Below are 25,620 nucleotides of genomic sequence, written 5' to 3'. Positions count from 1 at the left end.
CTAGTAAAGGTTGTAAGTTAGTCACCTCAATCCCAATGGTAACAGGCAGAATGCATTCCGAGGGAAGGTTTCTGAATGTACCAAGATGTCTACGTGCAATAAACACAGCCCCACTCGTGTTCATTATAGCAGAAAAGGCCACTTTATTTAGGACAGTTGAAGTTTACCCAATCGCATAACTATATACAGTATGACATCATGAAATAAATAGCATTTTCCCCAAAACCCCCAAACTTTATTCCATTAATTCAATCAAAACTTCATATAAAACCACCCATTGTAAACCCCAACTTCTCTCTTCCCCCCCCCCCCCAAGGAGTGGGTATGACCGCTCCTGACTTATCCCCCCCCCCCGAAAAACGTCATAAATGACAACAGGAAAATTGAGAAACTTCAATTTCGTCCTAGAGTGGCAACCAACTTTTTTTTCTTCATAGAAGGGAGGGAGAGTGGTGTGGTAAATAAAATTACCGAGACTATTTTTCTATGCATTAAATGACAATAAGGATAGCTCAATAAAATAAGAGGCAGAGTCTGTGGTATCTGAGTCTTACGGGCTTTAATTAAGGGGCTCGAGCCAATGGACATCGGGTTCCATCACCACTAAGGTTCAGGAAGGGATATTCAACATTTTATTAACATCACACAATATATATAGTAAAACAGTATAAATGCATGGAATACAGTAGGCGTAACAAGTGGAAAGAAGAAGATAAGAACATATGGGCGTAAAAGAAGGCGTGTAATAGGCGTACACGGAGGTGTGTGATGTAGACGTCACAGAAGTGTCATAGGTGGGTGGATGCATAGAAGAAATCTGCAGGGTCAGCAGGAACTTTAACACAGATGCGCGCGCAACTAGTATGACGTGAGATTGACGTGTAACTGGGGAGAACTGGGGGCTTGATTTTAGCACTAGTAGAGGAGACTAAAGTCTGGGATGTCAGAACAACCTGCACTATAACATATCTGGTATCTTGTGTTTGGAGGATGTATTATCTAGAGTAAAGGTCTCTCGGGCAGAGGCTATTCATCACGGAATGCTAGTGGGTGCATACGTGTCTTGGTGCAATGCGCGGGGCCATGGGCCTACTATGGCAACGGGAGCAGTAAATTACTTGCATGGAGACAGGAAGGCCGGGCCCTTTGCTCTGTAGCCGGGAATATGTTTACCTATATCACTAGACCGGAATGTGTTTTCGAGGAGGGTGAACAGATAACTGTAGGCAAAATACCGTCTTGGCAGGCAGGCCAGGCTGAGCCGGGCACCGCTTTGCTTGAGCAGGAAGTAAGGCAGAGGTCAGGGATGCATACCTAAACTGCAGCTTTCAGAGGCAGAAGTGGTTCGGAGTCAGAAATCAGGGCCTGGCTCGGCTGAGCCAGGAAACGTGTGTTTCTTGATATTAAAACGTGTACCATGTAAAGACGTTGGCATGGTGGGTTTTAAGACTGAATTATCGGTTCATTCATAGTGGATCTGGTAGATTACATGTTAACGTTGGACGCAAATGCATATGCGTCTTCATTTTCGGCCATGGAGGGAGAATGCATGGAGGTCATCCAAGTACATGGAACGTTGGGGTACACGATAGGGGACATACTTGGCCATATAAAATTTAATTTTCCTCAGTGGGCCAAAGAGAAAAAATAGCGATGACACACCCCGGGCACCTCCGAGGCAAGTATCTTCCCACTAGCCTGCCTCCAATTACCGCCTCCTGAATTCCTTCCTCCTGCCTAATTACCTACACCTGACCCCTTGTGCGAAATAGCCCAGGTGCATAGCTACCAAGGTTTCAGATTGCTATGTGTGACATTTTCATAATTTCATTGTAATTATGAGTGACATTTCAACGTCTATGAGTGACACTTTATCACGAGCAAAATCATGCGATAAAGATGAGGGGAAACGTATAAAAATCAGAAATTACACTCATTTGAGTAACAGGAACCTCTAAAAAGCTCTTAAAACTACTACAAAGAACCAGAAATGGAAGGGCACTAACCAGAGAAATACTGCGTGACCGCAGTTTTCAGTAACAGAAGGTAGGCATGCACTGCAGCTGCTCAGAAGATCTAATTGATTTGATCATTCATGACAGCATGCTAGCTTAAAAAACAAAGTTCATAGCATAGCAAGTGCAACTAGGAGATTATACCATAAATCAGGCCTCTCCGAGACCAGTCAAACTGAATGACAAACTAACTTTGTTTTAATTTCTGTTTGAGGACTGACTAGAGAACATGCTGAACATTTAACACAGCAGACACCATCCCAAATACTTACATTTGCTATGGTGCCACTTTCAGGGCTGGCAGCCAAGGGCCCCCTTCTACTCTGTTGGTAAGGAGGGTATTGTTATACCCTTGCCAAACCCAAAAAGTCCCTGGTTATTGGTGCACATTGTTATCATAGCCTATTTTACACTCTGTGTTATACGATTTGAAAATAATGACATGCATATTCATAGTGCTGCCAGAGGCTAGGACTTCATAGCACTTCAAATACATGTTCCTAATCTCCAATGCATCAACAAGGGTTAAATTCTGTGTCGATGTTACAGACACCTGTGTGATCACATTAACCAGTTGAGCTTCCACGACCTAACAGTACATTTCCCACCTGCTAGTTTAACTTGCATTTATGTTCTTCATTAAATGTGTGTACATTTTATTTTATATGCAGAAGAGTTAAAAAATATTTTGTTTTTAGCCCCGTCGCTGGCTCTATCCCCATTGCACTTGGGATAGCTTCATATTCTTTCTTATGACCCGCTGGTGAAAATACGAGTTGTAAGAGCTATGCTGCGCTTTTTGAACTACACTGAAGTCTCCCTCTTGCATCTTTCCCCACTGAATTTAACACCTGTTGTGCATTTCCTACAGACGGCACCCTTCACCCTGGGTTAGCAGCCTGCGAAGAAAAGACACTGAACTAAGGAGGTCAGCTTGCCTATTGAACTAAAATATACTTAGAGGTACCTTACGACAATGCCAACGGAGCTTGGAAACGGGGATTGCTGCAGCTGGGCAGACCGTGGGGCCTGCCTGAAGAAATGAGTGATGAGAGCCGGCGATCTAAATGTCTTGCATGGGGCAAACAGAACCTCCGGAACTTGGCGGCTGTTAGTGTTTACAGTCATTCCAGCCCCCTATGGCATTTCAGTTATGCATCACATACTCAGTAGTGCGTAAGTATGACAACACCGTAAAGTGGCAGACTGTCTGGCTAGAAGTACTTACTGTCTCTCTCTGACACTCTGTGTTCATTTAACAGTTGGGTAGTGCCCGGACAGCTGTGTTGACTGCGACTCCGCAGCCACCACCGTGGGGGGCTGACTTACTTATGTTGAGTGACCTGCTGCAGTGCTGCCCAGCCACGATGTGCAGCACAGACTGCCTGCCACTAGTACTGCCACAGTGTTGTGTTCATCCAGGCAGAACTGCTGCTGTCCACTCGAGTCGGACACTCCTCGCCACGACCGCTCCCCACCCCGCCGTGGCCGCGCTCGTCCTCCTGGTGGGGCTGGCCAGCCCAGAGCTGACTTTCGCCGGCTCAGCTGCCTGCCAGGAGGTCAAGTCAACTGCTGCTGCAGCCTGGTTTGCGGGGCGCAGGCAGCCGCAATCGATCATGCGGCCGGACCCCCTGCGGCCGGCCCGGCCTGCCATGAGAGGCTGTGAGTGACTGAGCAGCAGGCAGCATGCACTCCGACTCGCAGATTCCCCCGCCGCTTTACTAACTTCCTGTTCCTGTCCAGACGTGACGGCACTCTACCGCCGCACATCCCCTGGATTTAATCCTGCCCCCCCTGGTGACACGGTGATCATTCATTGGCTGCACTATCGGACTGAGAGGGCAGGCATGATCCCGGCCCCGGCTGTGTTATGAGCCGCGTGCTGGCGCCGCAGCCTCACCAAATTGCCAGTGACAGGCGCCGTTGGTGGCTCGCCTGGCAGCAGGTGCAAAATGCGTGACATTGAATTTCAGTGTGGTGATGCGGATCACCGCACTGAAATGCGTGAGCGTCACACGTGTTGCGTGACGCTTCAAGCGTGCAGGATCGGACATTTGAAACATAAATGCACGTGTTTTTTAAACTTTCAGATGCACGTAGCTCAATGGCAGGCAAAGAGAGGGTGATGCATGTGTTGTGCACTGGCCTGGCAGGCCTGCATGCACTCCTCCTCCCCCTCCTGTGTGGCAACCCGGGCTGTAACAGCTTCCACGCACACACAGCCGCCCCAGTACTTCACACGTCTTTAAAAGACCATTGCCTTGTTAATGACGCTTTGTTGGTTTTTCACCCCTTCTAGAGCCCCTGCATCGCCACTCTGAATATTGCTGGAAGAATTAGCACCTTACACAATACCAAACCCTGTCAGCTAAAACCCCGAGGAATCGGGTTTTTGCTTGCAGAATCGGGAGGCGGGAGACTAGCCTTGAAATCGGTAGTCTCACGCCTGAATCGGGAGGGTTGGCATGTCTGCCTTGGCAGGACTGCAGGTGGTGACCGGCTCGCTCCACCTGGGTTCCCATTAACTTAGGCTTCGACCTAAAATATAACGTGTCCTTGTGTAATGTAACCGGTGCTCCTGTAAACCCCTACAATATCTTCAGATAGAGTTAGCGCTATGTAAAACTGCAAAACAAATTGTGAGAAGGTCTACCAGTCAAGTGGTAAAGGTCTGCTCTATATAAAAAAAAACGCATGAATAAATTAACAGACACAGCTCCTGCTTTTAACCTAACACTGACACCTTTTATTTTTTACAATGTAAATATGCAAATAGTTCGAGATGGACCTGCATATATGTAACTTGTTAGGTGCTCAATCTTTCTTTTCTTGTGTACCTCTAACTGTATATATGTAACTTGTTAGCGTGCTTAGTGTATCTTCTGTAACTTACCTGGTTCTTTTGTAAAGCGCTCTGACACCTTTGGGTAAAGTTCGCGCTATATAAATCTACATTAAATAAATGTAAAAAAAAAAAAAAGTCCGCCCTCTAGATCCGTCTCAGTGTTCTTTGTTTAGGCGAACGGCCACGCCTCTTCTCCCGGGAGGATCTAGCTGTGGTCGCGTCTCACTTTCTTTGACTGGAGCGGTGGGGACCTTGCGAGGTCAGGTAAGAAGGCAGTTTGTAGTAGGGAGGTGGGGGAGAAGGCTTGGGGCACGGGGAGTTCTGGCCTGGAGAGGAAGGAGCATACGTTTAACTGCCGCTTGTGCTGATTCACGTTTTGCAATATAATGCGCAGCTAGCAAGATGGCGTTGGTGGAGGCGCCCCGCTGAACTCCGACGTCCAGGTTCAAGCTTGGAATATCCCACACGCGCCACCCAGCCTGAATTGATGGAAAGACTGCGGTGACAACTGGTGGTTCATCCGAGAGCTTCGCTGTGCTTGTCAGACCAAGTCTAGTGAGCGCTCGATGCTCGCGCCGTGGCACGTTGACGTTCCTTTGTCATTTGCTCGGGGTGCTTGCCTGCCATGGTCTCTCGAGGGTCTGTGTAGTAGAGCGACCCAGGGTCTCTATGGTGTTGCGGCGCGTTGTCATAGGGATGGACTGTTCCAGGGCATATGCCCCTGGAAGACGCCTACATACCACGTTGCAGGTCTGGGTAGATCCGGAGTCCCATCCAAGAGCTTAGTCGGCACCTTTTAACCACATGGGTCTCCCTGGAAGCAGCCATGTTGGGCTTTTTGATGCTCTCCTAGGTAACTAGACCGGCAATATGGGGTTCTGTTTTACAGCGCTCTCAAAGAAGCTTGAAGTAAGGTGGCCATGTTGGGTGGAAAAATGTCCGGCTGCTACTTTAAACTGCATTATTACGGGCACTCTAACTAAACTGAATCGCACCGCGAAACCATCCCACCGCACAACCCTCATTTCCAATCCCTGATCAACAAAGAGCTGACATCTTTACAATGTAATATTTGCCAAGAGTTTCCCTTTAAAACTTACAAGGTATTGGGTGCAACTCACTCGAACCCATAAAATGTAAGGTTCAGATGGTGATAAACACATTTTCTGCTTAAAAGATGTAAAAGTAAATAAATCTTCATAAAACGTCTCACCCCCTCATACCATTGCACTTTATTGTGCCCTAACACAGGTAAGCACATGCTACAGAGATCAAATGAACATAAGGCCTATATTGTTTCAGTGGGAACAAAAATAAGCAAATTCACCTAAGGGTGGTAAATATTTTTTTCCATTATCTATACATACTTAAAAGAACAAACATAAATAGAAAGTACTTTTAAATGTGTTCTAGAGCTGCCCCATGACTAATGCTTAAAGTAAAGCAAACACAACAGAGGTCTCTGTTGCTTGTAAAACATGGACTTTTGTCTTCAAGGTATCTGGTAGATCTGCTTGTGAGGTGGGGTGCAAAGATTTATAATTCAATTAGTGGAACCGGAGAGATGCTATTTAAAAGATGTAAGGAAGTATGGTTACTGCAAAGCGCCGCTCATGGTTATCTGGCTGTGCTGGATCGGGGGAAAGCCTCAAGATTAGGCCGACCGCGATGGAGCATGGGCCGGGTACAGGGACCAGGTTAGTGCTGCTGAAAAGATTACCTTTTCAAAGTCCGACACAAAGAGTCCAGTTCACATTGGAGGAGGCCACAAGAAGAGTGTCGTGGATAGTAGTCACTGTAGCACTGGGGTACTAACAAAAATTTGCCCAGGGGCCGCAAAACAGGGTGGTGGTGGTATGGGTGGGTCAGGGAATGTGCAAAGCGGTGTAAACAAATGTTGAATAAATGGGCAAGCATATATTTGCAGGTTAATAACTGCTTGCTCGTTTATTTAACAATTTTATTTCTTAACATTAGTGCTCAGCAACTAAACAGCAGCTCGTGCTGTTGTTCACCAGGGAGGGCCCGCATGTAAAGGTCAAGAGGGTCACAAGTGGCCCATGGGCAGTACTTTGAGTTTCACTGCTGTAGCATGAAGAGCAGGAGTGGCGTAGCACAAAGAGCCAGTCTGGTGTTGTGGACAGTCGTTGCTGGAGCTTCACTTTGTCGGTCACCCCGGCTGTCGTAGAACGAAGTGCAGATCTTGCATTGCCGGTTGTTGCTGTAGTGTGAAGAGTTGGGTCCACCGGAGCTTCTCAGTGGTGGTATTCTCAGACAGCAAGATCTGTGTGAACAGGCCCGTTCTGAGTCTCGAAGAGCCCACAAGTTCAGGATTTCTCCTGTGTACTGAGAGGAGTGCGCTTTGATACCAAACAGGAGCACAGGACCTGGGGAGGCACCCTGTGATCATCAGGTACTCACTCTTGCAGAGGCCATCGGGGTCCACTCGCTATGTTGAGTCAGATTATACCAGGCAGAGCTATTTATAAACTGGAAAGGTACAAGTGTTCTGTTAATTGAGAAAATGAATAAGCAATAAAGAAGCCTTTAAATCCTGATTTGATCTTGACACATTTGTTGTCTGTTCAAGGACATAGGTCAAATGTCATTTTGTCTTTTCACTAATTGCTGCTCCTCTTAGCCTGGAAAATGGTGCTTACTTTCTTTATTTTATTACAGTTAGATGTTTTTGTCAAGTGATCTGACAATCATTTTGAATCAAAAAGCTGGAAGATTACAGGTTTTTTTTTCTAACCCACAACATTTAAACAACTTGTAAATGAATAGTGCGAATATTTTGAAATATATCAGGAATGACAAAAGCAATATTTTTTGTAATTCAGAAGTTTGAAGCAAATAAAGATTTAAATAGGAGCAAAAAAATTAGAACACTTTACTACTTGGTGATGTGAAAATGACAAACATTTGCAGAAACTTTATTTCTAAACTTTGTTTGCACGCTATACAGCTTTATCAGCAGGTAGCATGTCAGTATGACATTTTATGGCCATTTCAATGGAAAACATGCTGATTGCAAATGAGTCTGCTACAACTTTATGGTTTACGTATGTATTTATTAAAAGTGATAGGGGCATATTATCAAGCACATCCGATAATTAGCGACGTATTATTAACGCTTTTCACCCAGGCGATGTGAAATCCAGTGATAAAGGGTGATAACATGCATTAACGTGAGAAAATCAGTAAAAAATATCCAGCAATAATGTTAACCTTGATAATAGGCAAGTGTGGACTTAGCCCTGAGATCCACCTCCCATGTTACAGATGGCTAAGTCAGATTAATATTCACTAAGGGGTGACTGTTCCTAAAGAAAAGGATAGGGCAACCTATTCTGGTTGTGAGGATTATAGGGCGTCTTTTTCCTGACTCCTTATTTTTCACTTGTCTTTTTCACTCTTGGTCCTGACGAAGCGATCTTGGATCCACTAGGGACCGCTCGCAGCGCGAAACATGTTGACCTGAACTATATCTTCTCACACGTTTTTTTCTTCACGGATGCAAAAGCAGTGAAAAATATTCACCACTCTTCATTTGTTTGAAGGAGGATCTCCATATCCAATTGACATATTTTATCCTTGTCTTCGGGACCCCTGAATAAAACGCAGTTCTGGCTACCATCGAAGACCATTTTAACTCACTCATTCACCTCTTTTAGGCCCCAACACCCGCATGCACAACAGCGGCGTCTCCTAAAAAGATCTCCGCCAAAGAGCCCTCTTGCGGGGCTCGTGAGGGACTGCAGTGCCACCCACAAGAGGAGCAACACCCAATGATGAAGCATGACACTCGCAAGGGTGTGTGAGGGCACTATATCTCAAAGGAGAATTTCCCCACCCCGTACAATATCCAAACATACTGAGAGAGTCATATCCTCATAACCAGAATAGGTTGTCCTATACTTTTTCTTTAGGAACAGTCGCCCCTTAGTGAATATTAAGTTTACCTTTGGGAGCCTGGGTTTTGGACCTACTTCTTTCTTAGTTAGCTTCCTGTCCCCTTCTTTTTGTGCTTTTTAAGTCAGATTTAATAGCAGGAGTTAAAATCCTGCGATAAAGGGGCCTTAGCGCAACTTTGATAATCCAATCGCGGTTCTGGGGCATCCTTGTAAATATCGCGATGCCGTTTTAGTGATATGTACCTGTAAGAACTGGGACCACCAGTTCCCCCGGGGGGTAGCTTGGCTCGAGCAGGAAGGCAGCCAGGGGCTTACGTGTAAATCAGCTACTCAACACACGCATCCAATGAGACATGAAGTGGGCGCAATAATGGAGACCACACCATTAGTTGTGTTTGAAAATCAAGATCTTTTATGTAGGCTTTAGATCAAGCAAATAATGCATTAGCAAATCATCAGCATTACTTTAAAATACCACATTAAAACATTTTATGAACGCCTTTCAAAATGCATTTCCTATAAAAAGGGTAAAACATTTCATTGAGTACTTCCAATACAGCAGACCACTCCAAATACACAGCCTGTCACGTTAAACTATTCAGCAGGCTAGAAGGTAGTCTCATAAACCAGGGGTTAACCTGTAGGAAGAAATAATAAGCATTTCCCCTTGTAAATATCAACAGTCTTACGACCAAAATCAGATCATCGGAGTAACATCAGAATGAATCAATAAGTAACACAATCGGGCCCCACCAGGAACTGTTGATGCCCGCCCCTGCAAGAAATTCAGTACAGTGAAAAAGATCACCATTCCATTAGCAGGCTTGTAAATATGGCATAAACATAAGCACTACAGGCCGGAAACTGGCAATATGGCAGTTCAATGCCGTGGGGTAAGTGTCTGTCCCCAAGCCTCCAAATTCTCGAGGCATATTAAGGGGGGGCCAACGGGGCCCAGTCTCAGTTCACCCCGGAGGTGGGGCGACCTCGGGCCTTAAACGGCCTACCGCCCTCCTCCCCAGGGGTTACCTTATGCTCTTCGGCCCTCCGGGGCCCTTGCGAAGACTCTGCTCTGGGAAGGGGTCCGCGACCCTCCCGGGGCCTCACTTGGCCCGGCGCGGTGCAGGGGCAACTTTTAGGCACCAGGGCCGGGGCAAGGCCGACATGCGGGGCTGAAAAGAGGGGGGCACTTAGGCTCCACGGCCCCCTCCGCGATGTTCCCGGGCTGACTCGGGGCCCACCGGCAAAGCTCCGAGGCCAGGGCCTCTCCGCCCAATCACGTCGCCCGCCTAAGCCAATGGCAGCGCGGCGCCCGGGGGCGGGGCGGAGGAGCTCCACGGTCACGTGGGGGTGAACAGCTTGGCTTCGGCCTACCGCGGCCTGACGCGGGAGATGGGGGCGGCCCTCTCCTCACATATGGGGGCCGCCGAGGGGGGTGATCGAGGCTGGCGCAGCTCGCCACGCGACGACAGGGCAGCCGCGCCTCAGGGGTGTCGGGTGGGCGGCACCAACGCCGCGATGGACGCCAGGCCTCCTCAAGTGCCTCAGACGGCACAGCAGCTCCGGGCTGCGGCGGTGAGTGGGGGTATCAACAGCGCCTCGTGATGACGGTGTCAGGCACCGCAGCGCTACTCGTGGGGGGGGTCAATCCAGTTGGCACAAGAGAGCGCTTGGTATTGGGCAATCCAGCGCTTGGGGGTGATGCTTCTCGGCGCTGGGCAGGGCCACAGAGTACAGCGCTTGGCCAGTCAGACAGCAGGCAGTGTTGGGACACAGAGGGAGCCGAAGATAGCGCTGATGTTCGCAGTTCAGCAGGGACTGCAGGCAGAATAGGGAGCAGAACAGCTCAGTCAAGGGGAGACAAGTGGGGCAAGGTGGGCCCACTGCAGGCAGGGGGTGCGCAGGGCAGCACAGTCCAGTACCTGGTCGATCCCCCAGCAGTCTCCGGTCAAAGGAAAGTAGACTTGAAGTTGAAGAGGGTGGGGGGGGTGTGGGTTAGAGGCTTGATGAATTTTTCTCAGTCACTGCAGAAGGACCCTGGGATTCCCTACGCTGGGCCAGATCAGGGGGGCTAGTCTAGGACACCTCACCCAGCTTAAGAGGCAACACCTAAATCCTGTCACTCCCAGTAGCATAGGTTCCTAACTAGGCCCTCCCGCCTAAAACTCCTGCGTGGGTTCCCCAGGTCAGTGATGCCCCAACTGACTAGAAAAAGTTCCCTCCCTTGCTTATATATGCCCAGGTCAGGTGACCACTCTCTAAGGCGGCAAAAATCAGCTCCGCCTTTCTTCTGGAAGGTTCCAGGAGCTTCCCCACTCTACCTATGGACAGGGGATGGGTGGCTGGCATTGCAACATTGTATGGGGATCCAGCCTGCTCCTGGCAACTAGGGTGCTACACTAAAAAGACCATGCTGCAGGGGCCAGTGGCAGCCATGTTTGAAGTAGAGAGCACCTGCACCCTAACACAGTTTAGCCTTGAAAAGGTGCCCGAAGACCTATGGGCCAAAAAAAAGGAGGTGGGAAAAATGAGGCAAGGGCAAAAAAAACACAGGGAAAGACCACCCTAGGGCTGACAGGTATAACAGTACCCATGTTGTTTTCTGAGGAACGCCCACTTTGCGGGTCATTAGCGATAATAATCGCTGACATGCAAAGTGAAGAAAAAGACGGCTGCTAACTCAAGGAAACACGCGTTCGCGTGTCCTTGAAAATAGAGCGATATTTAAATCGCCGCTTTTCTGCCAAAAACGTCCGCTAACGCGGCGAAATTGGGCATGATAATATGCCTTGTGATAGTTTTTAAACACTTGATTTACGTGCTGCCTGTCATCGGGTAAAGATAGATGCAGAATCCATGGATCTGACTGCCTTCATTACCCCATTTGGAACCTTTAAATTCACTTGTCTTCCTTTTGGTCTGGTCTCCACAGCCTCTGTCTTTCAGATAGTCATTGAGGACGTGTTGAAAGGAATAGAGGGAGTCAAGATTTATCAAGACGATGTGCTAATTCATGGCTCTTCGCAAACTGAACATGATTTGAGATTGAGAAGTGTCCTAGAACAATTTTGCAACAGAGGTTTGAACCTACACTAAAACAAAGTGCAAATTTAATCTAAAAGAATTAGATTACCTTGGACATCATTTTTCGTCTGATGGTGTTAGACCTAAGGAACGTTAAGTGAGGACAATTGATGATTTACCTGTTCCTCAGTCTCGCGAAGAACTTGTAACGTTCTTAGGTATGGCAGAATATTATAATACATTTGTCCCACATTTTGCAAGCTAAACTCATAGTCTCAGTAAAAAAAGGGATAACATTCCTTTGGACACATCAGTGCCAGTTAGAGTTTGAGAAAGTCAAAGAAGCCCTAAAATCAGCCCCATCCTTACAGAGCTTTGACACCTCTTAAGACTCTGGTCTAATTACAGACACAAGCTCTAAGGGTTTGGGAGCTGTCCTTAAACAGTTCAAAGATGGTAAGAAGAAACCATTATATTTCTTTAAAAAGCTCTTGTAGGACCAGAATTGCAATATTCTGTGATTGAAAAAGAAGCTCTTTGCATTTATTGGGCCATCAAGAAACAAAAAATAATTCTGTGGGGTTCTTCCTTCCTAGTAGTTCAGTTCAGTTCAGTTCTTTTATTTATTTCAAAGGTTAAAAACCATCATAAAAATACATAGAAATACATAATCACATAAAACATACTGAACAACATAGCGTTTTTTAAAAAGAGCGACAAGTTAAAAAGGGGTTTTTGTAGATAGTAGAAGCAGAGTGCAAATATAACACAAGGCCCCATATGACTTTTTAGTTTCCTTCCAATCCCACCAACTTTATCAGCCCCTTGTGTTTTTTAGTTTAAAAGCAATTTTAAGGAAACTCATGGTAGCAAACAGAGTACGCATTTCAGTGGCTCTTTGCAAAAACATTAAAGCAGATTTAGCATGGATGATGTTTGAGTCCTTTAAAACATCCACTAAGAATCTTTGACGCAGTGTTTTAAAAAAAGAACACAGTAATACAAAATGAAGGGTGTCCTGCGGAGACCTATTGTCGCAGCCGCAGGCACCCTTCTGCTCAATTGTTTGAGTGAACCCAGACGGATAAGCTAAAGTATGGTGCAACAAATTGAGCCTAAAACGAGTCATTAAAAACCTCTTGTGTTGACTGTACATTAAAAAGAGATACGGTCCCATGCCCACTTCATTGCAAACAAGCGAATGAGCAACTACCGAGGGTTTAGTAGAGTCAAGCTCCCTCTTCCTGCCATCATATTTTTCCAGTAGTTGCTTTTGTACAAGGTGCCTAGAATAAATGTCCACCATAGAGGGATCCAGAAATAGCCTTTCCTCGTCAATATCCCCCAATGTGTCTTTGACGTATTTCAGCCAGGGGATTTGGAGCCATCTCTCTTTCAGCAGGCAATCCTGGAAAATCTGTCTGGACAATTCCGCATTGGGGTTTGACCAAATTTTAAGCCAGGCCAGAATGGGTCTGTCTGATCAGATCGGCTATGTATGGGGTACCCAACTCTTCGTGTGTTATCGCTGCTGGGATGCTCAACAGGAGTTCTAACAGTTTTTTTAGGAATTTGTCTTCCTCTCTTTGTATTGGTTGTGCATCCCTGAAACCCCACACTTCAGCTCCGTAGATGGTCTTTGAGATGCTGATCGACCTATACAATGTCATCACCTGCTCTGGGGACCAACGTCCCATTCGACGGGCAAAATTTAGTATAGCTCCATTAGCTGAGACTAGTCTCCTTGCCCTCTCCTCTATCAGAGGGGCAAACTTAAATTTTTCATCAAATAAGAGGCCCAAGTACGGAAATGATTTAACAGTGTCCAAGACATGATCCCCTAGTTTAAACACAAATTTCTTCTGTGGTTTCTTCCCCACTACCATGATGAAAGATTTTGTCATGTTGACGGAGAGGTCCAAATTCCTCATGAAGTCAGAGAAACCCTTGATTAAGAGCTGCAGGCCAACTGCCGTTCGTGCTAGGAGGACCGCGTCATCAGCGTACAGAAGTACCGGCAGATGACGCGAGCCCACCTTAGGACAGTCAGTTCCCAGTGCTATCAGGGCACTCTCCAGTCCATTTATGTAAAGGGAGAACAGGAACGGCGCCAGGATACACCCCTGCCTCACCCCGCCAGAGCACGGGAAGGGATCGGTACTCACCCCCCCCCCCCCCCCCCCCCGTACTATAGCGGACCTTGGCAGGGGTGTTCCAGTGCAGCTCCCTTAGAATGTTGATAAGATCCGAATCAATTCCCAGGTTAGACATGAGTGACCATAGTTTGGCTCTATTGACATTATCGAAAGCAGCTGCTAAGTCCATGAACCCCATGTATATGGTCCCATCAGTCGTCTTGGTGTACTTAGCCGTGAGGAGGTATAGGTTGAGGCATTGGTCACTAGTTGACCTACCTGTTCTGAACCCGTACTGGGTGTCCACCAGGATGTTGTGGGTGTCAGTCCAGTCTATTAAGCGGTTGAGGAGCGCCCTCCCGAGTACTTTGGCAGAAACATCAATCAGTGAGATAGGTCTGTAGCACTGCGGGCTGTCCCTACAGCCTTTCTTATATATCGGGACAATCACCGCAGTGGACCATGATCTCGGCAAGCCCGATTTGATTGCTGCATTCAGTACTCTCGTTACCACTGGGGCCCATAACTCGGTGTTACTGAGGAATAAATTTGGGGGGGGTACCATCCGGGCCTGGGGCTTTGTTTCGTGTCAGCCCTAGGATTGCTTTAAGGACTTCCTCCAAAGATAATTCAAGTTGTTCTGCCCTTGGCCCCCTCCATATTCCATCACCAATGTCAACCTCCTGTTGGTTATACAGGGATTTGAAGTGAGCAATCCATTGTTCTGGTAGAATATTAGCGCTGATGACTGGGGAGCTTGAATCATGGTAGCATGGTCTATTTATGATTTTCCAGAACTGTGCATAGTCCTTTTTTTCACCAGCCTCCCTTAGGTCAGCCCAGACTTCTTTTTGAAGGGCCCACTTCCTTCTCTTTACCTGGGTTTTGTAGTTCTGTCTGCAGCGGATAATTTCAATCTTGTCCCTTGGGGTCTTTTTTAAGCACTGCTTTAAGTCTCTTAGCGCTCTGGAACAGTTTGAGTCAAACCATCTTGGAGAGGACGACTGTTTTACGGGCTTCTTAGTTTTCAATAATCCTTCCACAATTTTGGTTAAAGATTCGAAAGCCTCTACCACTCCTCTACCCTCTATTGTGGGATCTAAGCAGGTCTCTATATGGGCTTTCCCTTCGCCCACTAGTTTGACATAAAACTCTTGAGGATTAATCAGTGACCACCTTATGCGTCTCCCTTGGTCTATTGGTTGGATGTCAGTTTCATGGATCACCCCTGGGTCTTTTCTAATTACATCTTTACATTTAATTTCAATTACAATGGGGTTGTGATCACTAAATGGACTCCACTCTGTTCTAGTATTTAAGATCTGTTCTCTAGCACAGGCAGAGATCATTATATAATCTATTATGGACCCACCGCCTTTTCCCTTGAATGTGGGTGTTGGGGATTCCCCTACTTTAAGTGCAGCTAGATCCATGACGTGAGTGAGCGCAAAATTATCTAATAGCTTCATCAGAGTTGTACCCTCTTTATTGTGTGTAAAATGGGGACCCTTTTCTAGTGGGCATGCTGACCAGTCGGCAGATAGAGGGACTAGCTTGGGGCATAGATGACAATTAAAATCCCCCATCAACAGGACAGTTGGTTCTGGGCCCTTCGTCCTTTGATCCAGTTCCTCATTTAGTCTGCTCTCCAGCTCTGCTAATATTGGAAAGTTCCCCTCCACTGGCCCAGAATTATAGAAATTTAGGAGCAGTAGACTCTCCCCCTGGTGTTGTAGTGTAACTACTTGTATATTGTCTGACATCCAGTCTGGGTATGACCAGGTGCCATTCAGGTCTAAATCTACGTATATTACTAGGCCTCCTTTTGCTCTTCCAGAATTTGTCCCTTGGGCAGGTCTAAAGAAACACTTATAGCCCTCCAGTTGACAAGGGTCCGAATCCCGTGCCCATGTTTCTTGGAGCGCTATAACATGAAAGCGCCTTATGAATTCTAACCACTCCTTACTTTTTAATTTAGCTTCCAGCCCTGCAATATTCCAGGATAGGATGGTCGGACCCACCCTATTCTCTTTACCTCTTACTATGTGAGTTTCATTTATTCTATCCTCCCCCACTATTGATATATCTTGGATATTTACTTTGTTTTCCCCCTGTCTCAAATGTGGGTCTAGCCTCCCGGTTTGTGTATTCTCCTCATTCCCACGTTCACCCCCTAATTCTGGGCCCAGGCATCCACTAGTCACTAAACTTGCTACAAAGTTATTTTCTATTGGGATGAGTCAATCAATGTCCTCGAGTGATTGAATCGGAGCAAATCTGTTTCTCCATTGTGCATAATCTCGAGGAGGAAAAGACTGTTTGGGGTGGCTTACTGGTCTTGGTCTATGTGTACGTTGTGGTCTTCCAAGAATCCACCCTCCCTCATCACCCGCACGGTTAATGTTCCGACTCCTTGGGTAAAAATACCCAAGTGGGAGTGCACAAATAGTGCTGGTTTGATTCCTGTTAGAATTCTTCAGGATGTAATCAACCAGACTGGTGTCCCTAACATTTGCGACTATACAGTCCCCTCTTATGTCTTTTTTTTCCCCCCCAATCCAGCTTACTCTTCTTACGTGTACTATCTCTCCTCTTTCCCCGTTATTTAAGGGTCTGTGGATATTCAACCACTTGGAGATTTTGGTGAGTAATTGATAGTGTGATTCTCTCTCGGTGGGCCTGATTTCTGGTACCCCTGCAAAAACTATTACAAATGGGCTTGCCTCAGGGGGAAGATCTATATGTGAGGCGTAACAGTTAGTAGTATGAAAGGAGTCTGAATCTGTATAGCAGTGATCGTAATTCCCTTCCCTCTGAGGGCGGTCTTCCTGTCTCCATTGCATTAATGGTTGTAAAGGGTTTTTTTCCATATTTATGTTGTTCGCACTTTGATTGTGTCCCCCTCTAGAATTGTCATTAATGCCCCCTTTTTGATTTTGGGCAGTTCTTGGGGCCTCATGTATCTGGACAATTGCGTGTTGAGTGTGACTGACACAGTTGTTATTTTGCCCTCTCTTTGTATTTGCCTTGTCATTAATGGCTGCCTCAGTTATCTGAGTTGGGTCAGTAGAGGTTTTTGCCAGTGTGTGCTCTAGTGCCTTGGATTGTTTAGAGAGCTCACACATTATTTTGTCCACCTTGCTTATAATAGGCTTTAATTGTGCCGCAATAAAGGATTCTAGCTGTTTTTTGAGATCTGCAACTAAGGTCTCGATCCACCCTGGTGGAATGGTTTCTACTTGGGAGTTACTTTCTACTGTTATATACTCTTGTGTGCGTGTTGGTGGATTGTCTCTTACTAACGCTTTCCTCTGTCTCTGGGGCCCCTTAATCCTCCCCTGTCGCTTCCTTTTTTTCTGGTGGGTCGTTTCATTGCACTCAGAGTTTTCTTGGCCCGGGGTTTGTGCACAGGGGACATCCTCTATATCATTGTTTGGTTGAGTTATATTGCCCTGGATATTTGGGCTATCTACTGTTGATAGATCTCTGGTGGGTGTTTGGGTAATGACATTGAGGTTGGGTGAGGAGGATAAACTCCGTTCCATGCTTTCTATTTCCCCAGTGACTTTCTTTAACATTAAGTCAATTGCTGTGGGTTTGTTCCCCTTCGGGAGGGCACCCTCCTTGTTTCCACTCTAGTTTGTTTAGGGGTCACTCTTTTGTTGGGTTTGTTCCCAGCCGAACGTGTGTTGGGATGGTTAGACATTTTTTCCTTATAGTCTCCCACTAAATCACTCTAATTCTGCCCAGCGTGGGTTTCTTATAATCCTCTTGTGTGCAGCTGTAGAATTTGTTAAGTTACTTCTGTGAATGGCTTCAAAACAAATTGCGATTTCCATATAGACAAGATGCGGTACCTGGGTAGGTTTTGTAGAAGGTCGCAGGGGCCAAGGGGGGTGGCCCGTCCCGTCCCTCGTCGTCCCCGGACGGCCACAGACGGCCCGCCCGGCGGCGTCCGCGACGCGGAGGGAGCGACCCTGCTTTGTAGCGCCTCCGGGCGCGAAGAAGGCGGGAGGCAGGAAGTGCCCGCAAAGCTCACTGGGAGCTGTAGTCTCCAGCCGCCAAGATGGAGCAGCGGCGGCGAGACACACAGCGTTCCCCACCCAGGAGCAGCTTGCAGCGTGACCTCGGGAGTTTGTCTGGCCAGTAGGTGGTTGTCCCTCGCTCCACCGAGGGAGCAACCCTGCTTTGTAGCGCCTCCGGACGCGAAGAAGGCGGGAGGCAGGAAGTGCCTGCAAAGGTCACTGGGAGCTGTAGTCTCCAGCCGCCAAGATGGAGCAGCGGCGGCGAGACACACAGCGCTCCCCACCCAGGAGCAGGAGCAGCTTGCATCGTGACCTCGGGAGTTTGTCTGGCCGGTAGGTGGTTGTCCCTCCTAGTACATTCTGACCATAAGCCTCTTAAGGACTTATTTGGCAAGAAGGATCTTAATGCAGTTTCTTCCAGAATCTGTAAGTGGATTATTGCACTACAAGATTTTGATTTTCTTGTCAAATATATCCCAGGAGTTGATAATAAAGTTGCTGATTGCCTGTCGCGATTGTTACCTGTAGGTTCCGAGGTACTTGATTCTGATGACTCTTGGGAGATAGATAACTTTTAAGGTCTGCGAGATTGTTGAAGGGGTTGTGTCTAAAATGGAATGGCGTGAATCCTTAAAGCATGACAATTTTATCTGAAATATGCAATTTCATGTCTGGTGGGTGGACAGGTATTACATTTCTTTCTGATCAGGCAAAAACGTTTTGGAATGTAAGGCATGAACTCTACTTACACAGTAATCTTTTGTGAAGAGGTTCACGTCTGGTCCCACTATTTGCACTTGAAGAGAAGATTATTCATCTTGCACATAATGGTCATCAAGGTATATCGAAACAAAGGAGAGAGTTTGTATGCACTTCTGGTGGCCAGGTGTTGATATTTTAGTTGAGCGGTTGATAAGAAATTGCTCTGAATGCAGAATGTCTGAAAAAGTGTGCACGACTAGAACTCAACCGATGATTATTCGTGATTCTCCTACTAGGTGTTGGCAAAACGTTGCACTTGATCTTTTAGGTCCAATTTATTATAAATCTGGTCAATCATTTGTCTTACTTCTTATCGACATGTACTCTAGGTGGCCGGAGGTCAAGGTTACTCAAAGTATCGAAACCAGAGATGTGGTAACATTTCTTGATAATGTCTTTTACAGAGAGGGTCTTCCTGAGACTCTTTTAACTGACAAGAAAGTACAACTAGTCTCAAAGGAAATTGAAGACTTTCTATCCAAAAGAGGAATTATTCATAAAAGATGCTCTCTTTACCATCCTGAATGCAATGAGATGGTTGAGAGATTCAACCGTGTTCTAAAAGAATCTATTCAATGTGCAATGGAACAAGGCCGTGACTAGAAGAATTCTATTTTAGAGAGAGTTATGGCTTACCGTTTGCCTCCTCATTCGACAACCGAGAAATTTCCCTTTTGAATTGTTTAGAGGTCGTACACCTAATACCCAATTGTTTCAATCCTGGATGAGAGGATATGGATCTGAGATTAGTTTTGCTGAAGATCCCCAGTGGAAGGTTCGTCAGAATATTAAGTCTGAGAAGATGAAGGCGAATTTTGATGCTAGACATGCTGTTGCTCATACTATTGTCAATATTGGTGATTGTGTAAGAGTTCGGTCTCCACAAAAACTGGAGGAAATAAGTTCTCTATTCCCCACAAGGTTAAGTTGTTTAAAAATGCAGTAAAATTAGGTGATGGTCGTATTTGGAACCTCAATAGAATTGCTCCTGTACGATGTTTTTCTCCATCTAATTCTTGTACTCAACAGTCTTCATCTTCACAAAGTATACATACTCAGCGTAGGATTTCTTGTTCTTGTTCCGTTCCTGCAGAATTACATGATTATGTTTGCAACTGAGTTATTGATTATAGTACTTTGTTTATGTTTAGGTGGGAGGTGTGTGGATTTCTCCTGTCCTGTTAAGTTTCTAATACTCATATGTAGTTCTTTCTCTAGTGTTCATTATTAGAATTTAGACTGTAATGGGTACCTTGGTTACAAGCCTCTCCAGAAGACAGTTGCTGCTGGATTGCTTGTGGCTAGGTCGCTACCTTCTTTGCTCTTAAAATAAGTAAGATAATTATTTTTTCATCTCCTGTGTCCTGATGCCTCATTACAAGTTCTTTCTGGGTCTCCTGGCTCTCTGGTCAATTCACATCCACCCCTTTCTATCCTGGAGTCCTCCCAGGCTCATCACTTGGCCTGGTACTAGTATTGAACTGGATCTCTTCATTGGGATCTACTTGGGCGCTATCAGTCTGGGCATGCACTTGTTCTCTATGAAAAATCCTCCACCAGCGTCCTTTTCTCAAGCCCTCCCTACCCCCCCCCCCCCCCCCCCCCAGCCTCTCTGTGTGATTTTTCCTATAGAATACCCCACTCCCTCGTGTACTGACAGAAACCTAAGGGTGCTTTTTGTTATCCGATGGAGCCTAGACTCATTCGTCTCTTCCCCAGCCTCTCCTCATGGTACCAGCCCATCCACATATGAAAAATCCAGCAGTAGCTGCTGTTCACCCCGACAAAGGCCTCTCGAATGCTTGTGTCGCAAACATGCTGTAGTGAGTATTGCACCAGCATACTCGTGGGCGCTCCAAGTGTGCCTGACTTGCGCTCACGCTCAGCCCGTAAAGATAGAAGTCTGAATGTGCACAACATGTGTGTCTTGCCTGTTTAGAGTTCTCTGACGTTCGCAGCCCACACATCATTCTCATGTATACTATGTTAACCATCAAATCTGTCTGTGGTCCTGGGGACAGTGGTTGTCATTCTGTTAGAAATGCTAGAGCTGCTGCTAAATAAACAAAATAAATAGAAACTGCTTTGGATACATATTTTGGCATTTTACTATTTAGTACCATTGAACCATTAGTAACAAGAAAAAGCTGTAAGCAAAACCTTGCATGTATTGTTAATTGCTTGTCTCTACCCACAGTAGGAAAACACTGCCAATATTCTACGGCTTGCTGTGCTTCGTCGTTGCTTCCTGTTGGATTCCGCCTTACGGTCTGTGCTGAAAATGCCCAAACGTGAGAAGGAAGCAGAGGTCGGTGGCAAAGGCAGCCTGGTGGAGGATGATGTTGGTAAGTAGGTCTCAGCATTAAAATCGGGCTCCCATGAGTTGAGTTCTAATTTCGCACACAATAACAAACAACAAGGATGATTAAAATAAACTTTTTTGTACTGGTTTTCAAAGTTACATACATATAAACATCCTATTTCACATTATTACAACGTTATCTCCCAAAACGTTTTTTTTAAAACATTGCTTTGCTGTATTAAAACAAATCATTATCGGGTAAGACGTTATGGGATTAACCAACTTGCCTGACTCGCATCTCCACAACGTTTACAACTGTAACATAATACATACGTATATAATAAGGCTGGAAATGATTATGGTTTCATTGCATGATAGACACATATCACATCTAGAAATATTGCATATAGCAGGAGGTATATCCTATCCTCTCAGTCAGACGTTCACAATAATTGAATTCATGAAACTTCCTCTGTGGTCCCCACATTCTCAGATTGTTAACATTCACCAGTCGTTAATTAAAGTTTTCCAGAAAGACTTGATCTTTGGGCACTCCCATGCTGTATGGAGAAGTGATCTAGTTGATCCACACTTGCGGTGCATAAATCACTACTTTAACCAGCTGCTGCCTCTTGTACGAGTTAAATCGGTTTGTATCGGGCATAAAGACCACTGTCCAGGGATGCATGTGCGCTGTGTCCCAGTCTCCATTGTGAAGCAGTCAATTATTTTTTTCCCACATTGGGAGTACACAACAGACCCATGAATTGGTCGTCAGGAGACTGTATGGTAAGGATAAGGCACGTCTCAGCAATGACAGTGAAGCAACTGTGAATTCTAACCGTGATACTTTCTTTACTTCAGCTGGAAGTGTTGAGGCCTTTAGTGGGGGCTTTTTAACTTGCTAGCATTTAATGATTGGGGAAGATTTCCTCGTAGAGGGTTACATAGGTTTAAATGCTGTATGCGGCCCGTGTATCTCCTAGTTTCGATATCCTATCCCAGTGACGTACCATTTGTGGAATCCAGGCAAGGCCCACAAATGGTGCTGGCGAGCTGCACCCCAGAGTGGTGTCTCAGTAGCCTTGCCCATCTGTTTTATGAGTAGCTGTGTATCATGCCAGTAAATCTGAACTAGTAGCGTCTAGAAGTTACCCATAAGTGGCTCTTGCATTACCCCTAACTCTTGGGCCATACCTGCCCACCACTAGAGCGTTCTGGCTGAGATAAGAACGCACAGTCATTAATTATCACCAGATGGGGAGCCCAATAATATCAATGCAAATTGGACAATGCTATCCCTCATTCATAGGCTTCTGCACATTGAGTGGAGAGATCGCTCCTCTGTGCGCCCCAATATCCTATAGGTGTGTGGACCACCTCTCTATTTTTAGTGAAATGCGTATCTGGCATCCAAAATGGGGTGTTTGTCGCACATACAAACCTAGTCCGAGCTAATCAGCTTGTAGATAGCAGCCCTTCCTATCGAAGAGAGCTGGGGCGCCCTCCACGGTGTTAGTCTATGTATATCTTGGTAGAATTGACACGAAGCTGTTGTTCATCAACGTCTCGGTTTTTGGTAGTAAAACCCCCAGATACTGAAAGCCCCCTTTAACTGTTTGAAAAGGGCACTGTAGTCCATGAGCAGTCAAATTTACACCGAATACCTACCATAGCTTTCTGTAACTTTAAAGAGTCTTTGATATGAAAGGATAGGGACAGTCAAATATATAGGTAGGTCAACATATAGTAAGATTATATATTCCCATTCATGATTACATCTGCTCAAGGTTACTGCACCAGAAAGAATGCTCTATTCAGCACCGTCTTCATTGACCTTCCTCCTTCCCCCCCCTCCCCCACGCCCCCACACACACACCTCTGCTTGCCCCCCTTTCCCCTCCAGGGTCAAGTCACTTGCGTCGTTCATTTTCGTTTTTTAAAAATAGATTTGAGTTTTTACTCATATGTGTTTATCTTGAGCAAGCTATCCAGACCACTTCCATACCAGTTCTATTTTGTAGAACGTCTTTGATGATCCTCTGGCTTCACAATAATACCACAGCAAGGCATCTGCCTTTTTACTCTCCCTGACATTCTCCTCATTTTACATTCATCAATGAACTCTTTGATTTGTTTGTCTTGCCACTGTATAGCCATCCCAAAGCCCCCAGTACTAGCTTAAGCCAATTGAACGTTACTTTAGGGCTTTCACACTGCAATTCATTGCATTTGTTACCTGACAACCATCTGTTTTTCTCGAAGCATGTAGGCAAGCGTAACCCCTCCTGTTCAGGTTATATTTTTTTGGTATGGCTTTCTTCTAACCTCCAAAGTGAATTGCCCATACTGGGGATAATGGTCACTGTCACACAGCCACAGTTTATGACAAGAATCCTGTGCACACGTTAAGCGAGGTGTATACATATTTCTGTAGTAGGGGATCTCTGTGTATAGTCATAATCTAGTGAATAGTCCCACCCATGTGCGTGGACCCCGGAGCAATCAAAATAATCTCTTAAAGTGTCGAAAAAATGCAGAACTGCACAGACACTTAAGAGAGAATTAAAGACAGATAATGCAGCCTATAACCAGGCTACACTGTCCAGTACTTCAACTAGAAATTCCATCAAAAATCCACAAACAGCAAAGTCTGTCCAGATTTCCCTTGCTTCAGCAGCAAAAACACTCTGGAATGATAGAGAGGAAGACATGGACCTTGGTCGCCTAGCAACGGATAAACTCAACACGCTCCCATCGGAAAACCACGAGATTTAAGGGCGTTGAGAATTCGGCAGCACCACCACTTTCGCGGCTAAAGGACCCGATACGACGGTCTACGTCCGATTGGAGCAGCACCATCTTGCTGTCCATCTGATTTATCGTCTTAATAAGCGTCATCTTTCTTTACCATCTCCCATATGCCGAATATTGACTGCAATGATCAAGAATCCTTAAAATAAAGCCTTTAGAAATACGAAAGGCTTCCGGGTTCTGTCATTTGTGGAAACACCTAGCAGTACCGATCACGTTTTCAGAATCCCCCTATAAGAGCGTCTTTGCGAAATTAAGAGAGTGCCGGGATAATATCATAAGACCTATTGATCATCGCCCGCACCACAGAACTACCTGTCAGAGGTTCACGATTGAAAATCAACTGAAAAATAGGACGCTATCTGTACAATATAAGATAATCAGCAGAGACTCCTGAGGAAGGCGGTTTTCTGCCGAAACGCGCGTCGAGTTGTTTTAAGACTATTTTTTATGTCATCTAAGTATATGAATGTATTGCTTTTTCACTATATGTATGATTTTGAGGAAGTGTAGTGTAGTATGACATTCTTTGGTTTTAATGAATTGTATTTTTAGCCCCATCATATAGTTTGTCTGTCTATATGATTTTTAATCAATAATTATTAAATCTATATATTGTATACATTCTAGTTTTTGTTTATTCTTCACACCTGCTGGCTTAAATTAATTTGGTCACTCATTTATGCTGATGTCCTAGGTGTTTTTACTCATATATGATAAAGAGGAAGACCTGGACAGACAAGCCCCATAGGCTGCCATTATGTGGCTCAAAACAGGATACTGTGCCTTTAAGAGAACTTTCCAGAACTTCCCAGTATCCCAGAATGCACTGCAGGTCCCTTTTACTTTCAGTTCTTTTTTCCGGCTCCTGCAAGCAGGACCCTGGAGCATTGAGCTTTCCCTTTTCAAGGGTTTTTGGTGATTTTTCACTTTTTTTTTCAAAGTTAAGTGCTTTCTAAGTACTTTGGTGCTTTTCTCCTTGGTTTTTGCACTCTGTTCTATGTCAAATATGCCTGCATTATTCGACAAATGCCCTGAGTGCTCCAGGAAGAAGGTCAAATCAGATCCCCCATGAGGTGTGTATCCTCTGCCTTCCATCTTCCCATGTCCCAGAGGAGTGTGTGATCTGTCAAGGCTTCTCTGGCAGGACCCTGAAGGACAGAAAGAAGATCAGGCTTCAGGGCCTTGAAGAAAGAAGGCTGAAGGCACAAGGTGGGTCTGGAGGGGATTCATCTGCCCGTGCTGAGGCCTCTGGGGGGCTCCCCAGGGGCAGGAAGACCAGCAAGCGTCCCCATTCTCCGCCTGGGTCGATTGCACCGACTACGGCGTCGAGAGGGATGACTACGGTCTGTTCCCCGTTGTCGGGGGCGAAACGACGTCGACGCTCGGCGTCGAAGGACCTTACCCGGCCACCATCGAAGTCTCCGGTGACTATTTCGTCGTCGAGTGATCGACGTCGAAAGGCCCGGCGTCTGCACTCGCCGTTCGCCGTTGGCGAAAAGGAGACGATCGTCATCGTCGAGGAGCTCCTCGTCATCGAGGAGCTCCTCGTCATCGAGGAGCTCCTCGTCATCGAGGAGCTCCTCGTCATCGAGGAGCTCCTCGTCATCGAGGAGCGGATCGCCGTCGAGGCACAGGTCGCCGTCGAGGCAAAGATCGCCGTCGAGGCACGGAAGATCGCCGTCGAGGCGCAGAAGGTCGCCATCGAGGCGAAGGCGTTCGACGCCGAGGAGAAGACGCTCGACGTCAAGGACCGACGCTCGCCGTCCGGTCGCCGTTCT

The 25,620-nt window shown here is 46.1% G+C and overlaps 1 protein-coding gene across 2 annotated transcripts in view; it reads left to right on the top strand.

Annotated features, from left to right (window-relative positions):
• The first annotated feature begins 5,048 nt into the window (after positions 1-5,048).
• Positions 5,049-25,620, top strand: part of APEX1 (apurinic/apyrimidinic endodeoxyribonuclease 1) — a 41,867-nt gene continuing 21,295 nt past the window's right edge. The window contains exons 1-2 of one of the 2 annotated variants that reach the window (XM_086935314.1): positions 5,049-5,124; positions 20,921-21,068. In XM_086935314.1, the coding sequence (XP_086791440.1) occupies positions 21,005-21,068 (64 nt within the window). In that variant the 5' untranslated portion in view covers positions 5,049-5,124; positions 20,921-21,004. Of the gene's footprint in view, positions 5,125-5,217; positions 5,401-20,920; positions 21,069-25,620 lie in introns of those variants that run through there. The other variant, XM_086935315.1, reaches the window with a different exon arrangement.

This window comes from Lissotriton vulgaris, chromosome 8 (assembly GCF_964263255.1).
Source record: "Lissotriton vulgaris chromosome 8, aLisVul1.2, whole genome shotgun sequence".
Lineage (NCBI taxonomy): Eukaryota > Metazoa > Chordata > Amphibia > Caudata > Salamandridae > Lissotriton > Lissotriton vulgaris.
Note: the sequence above shows the minus strand (reverse complement) of the source record. Positions and strands in the feature narration are given on the sequence as shown.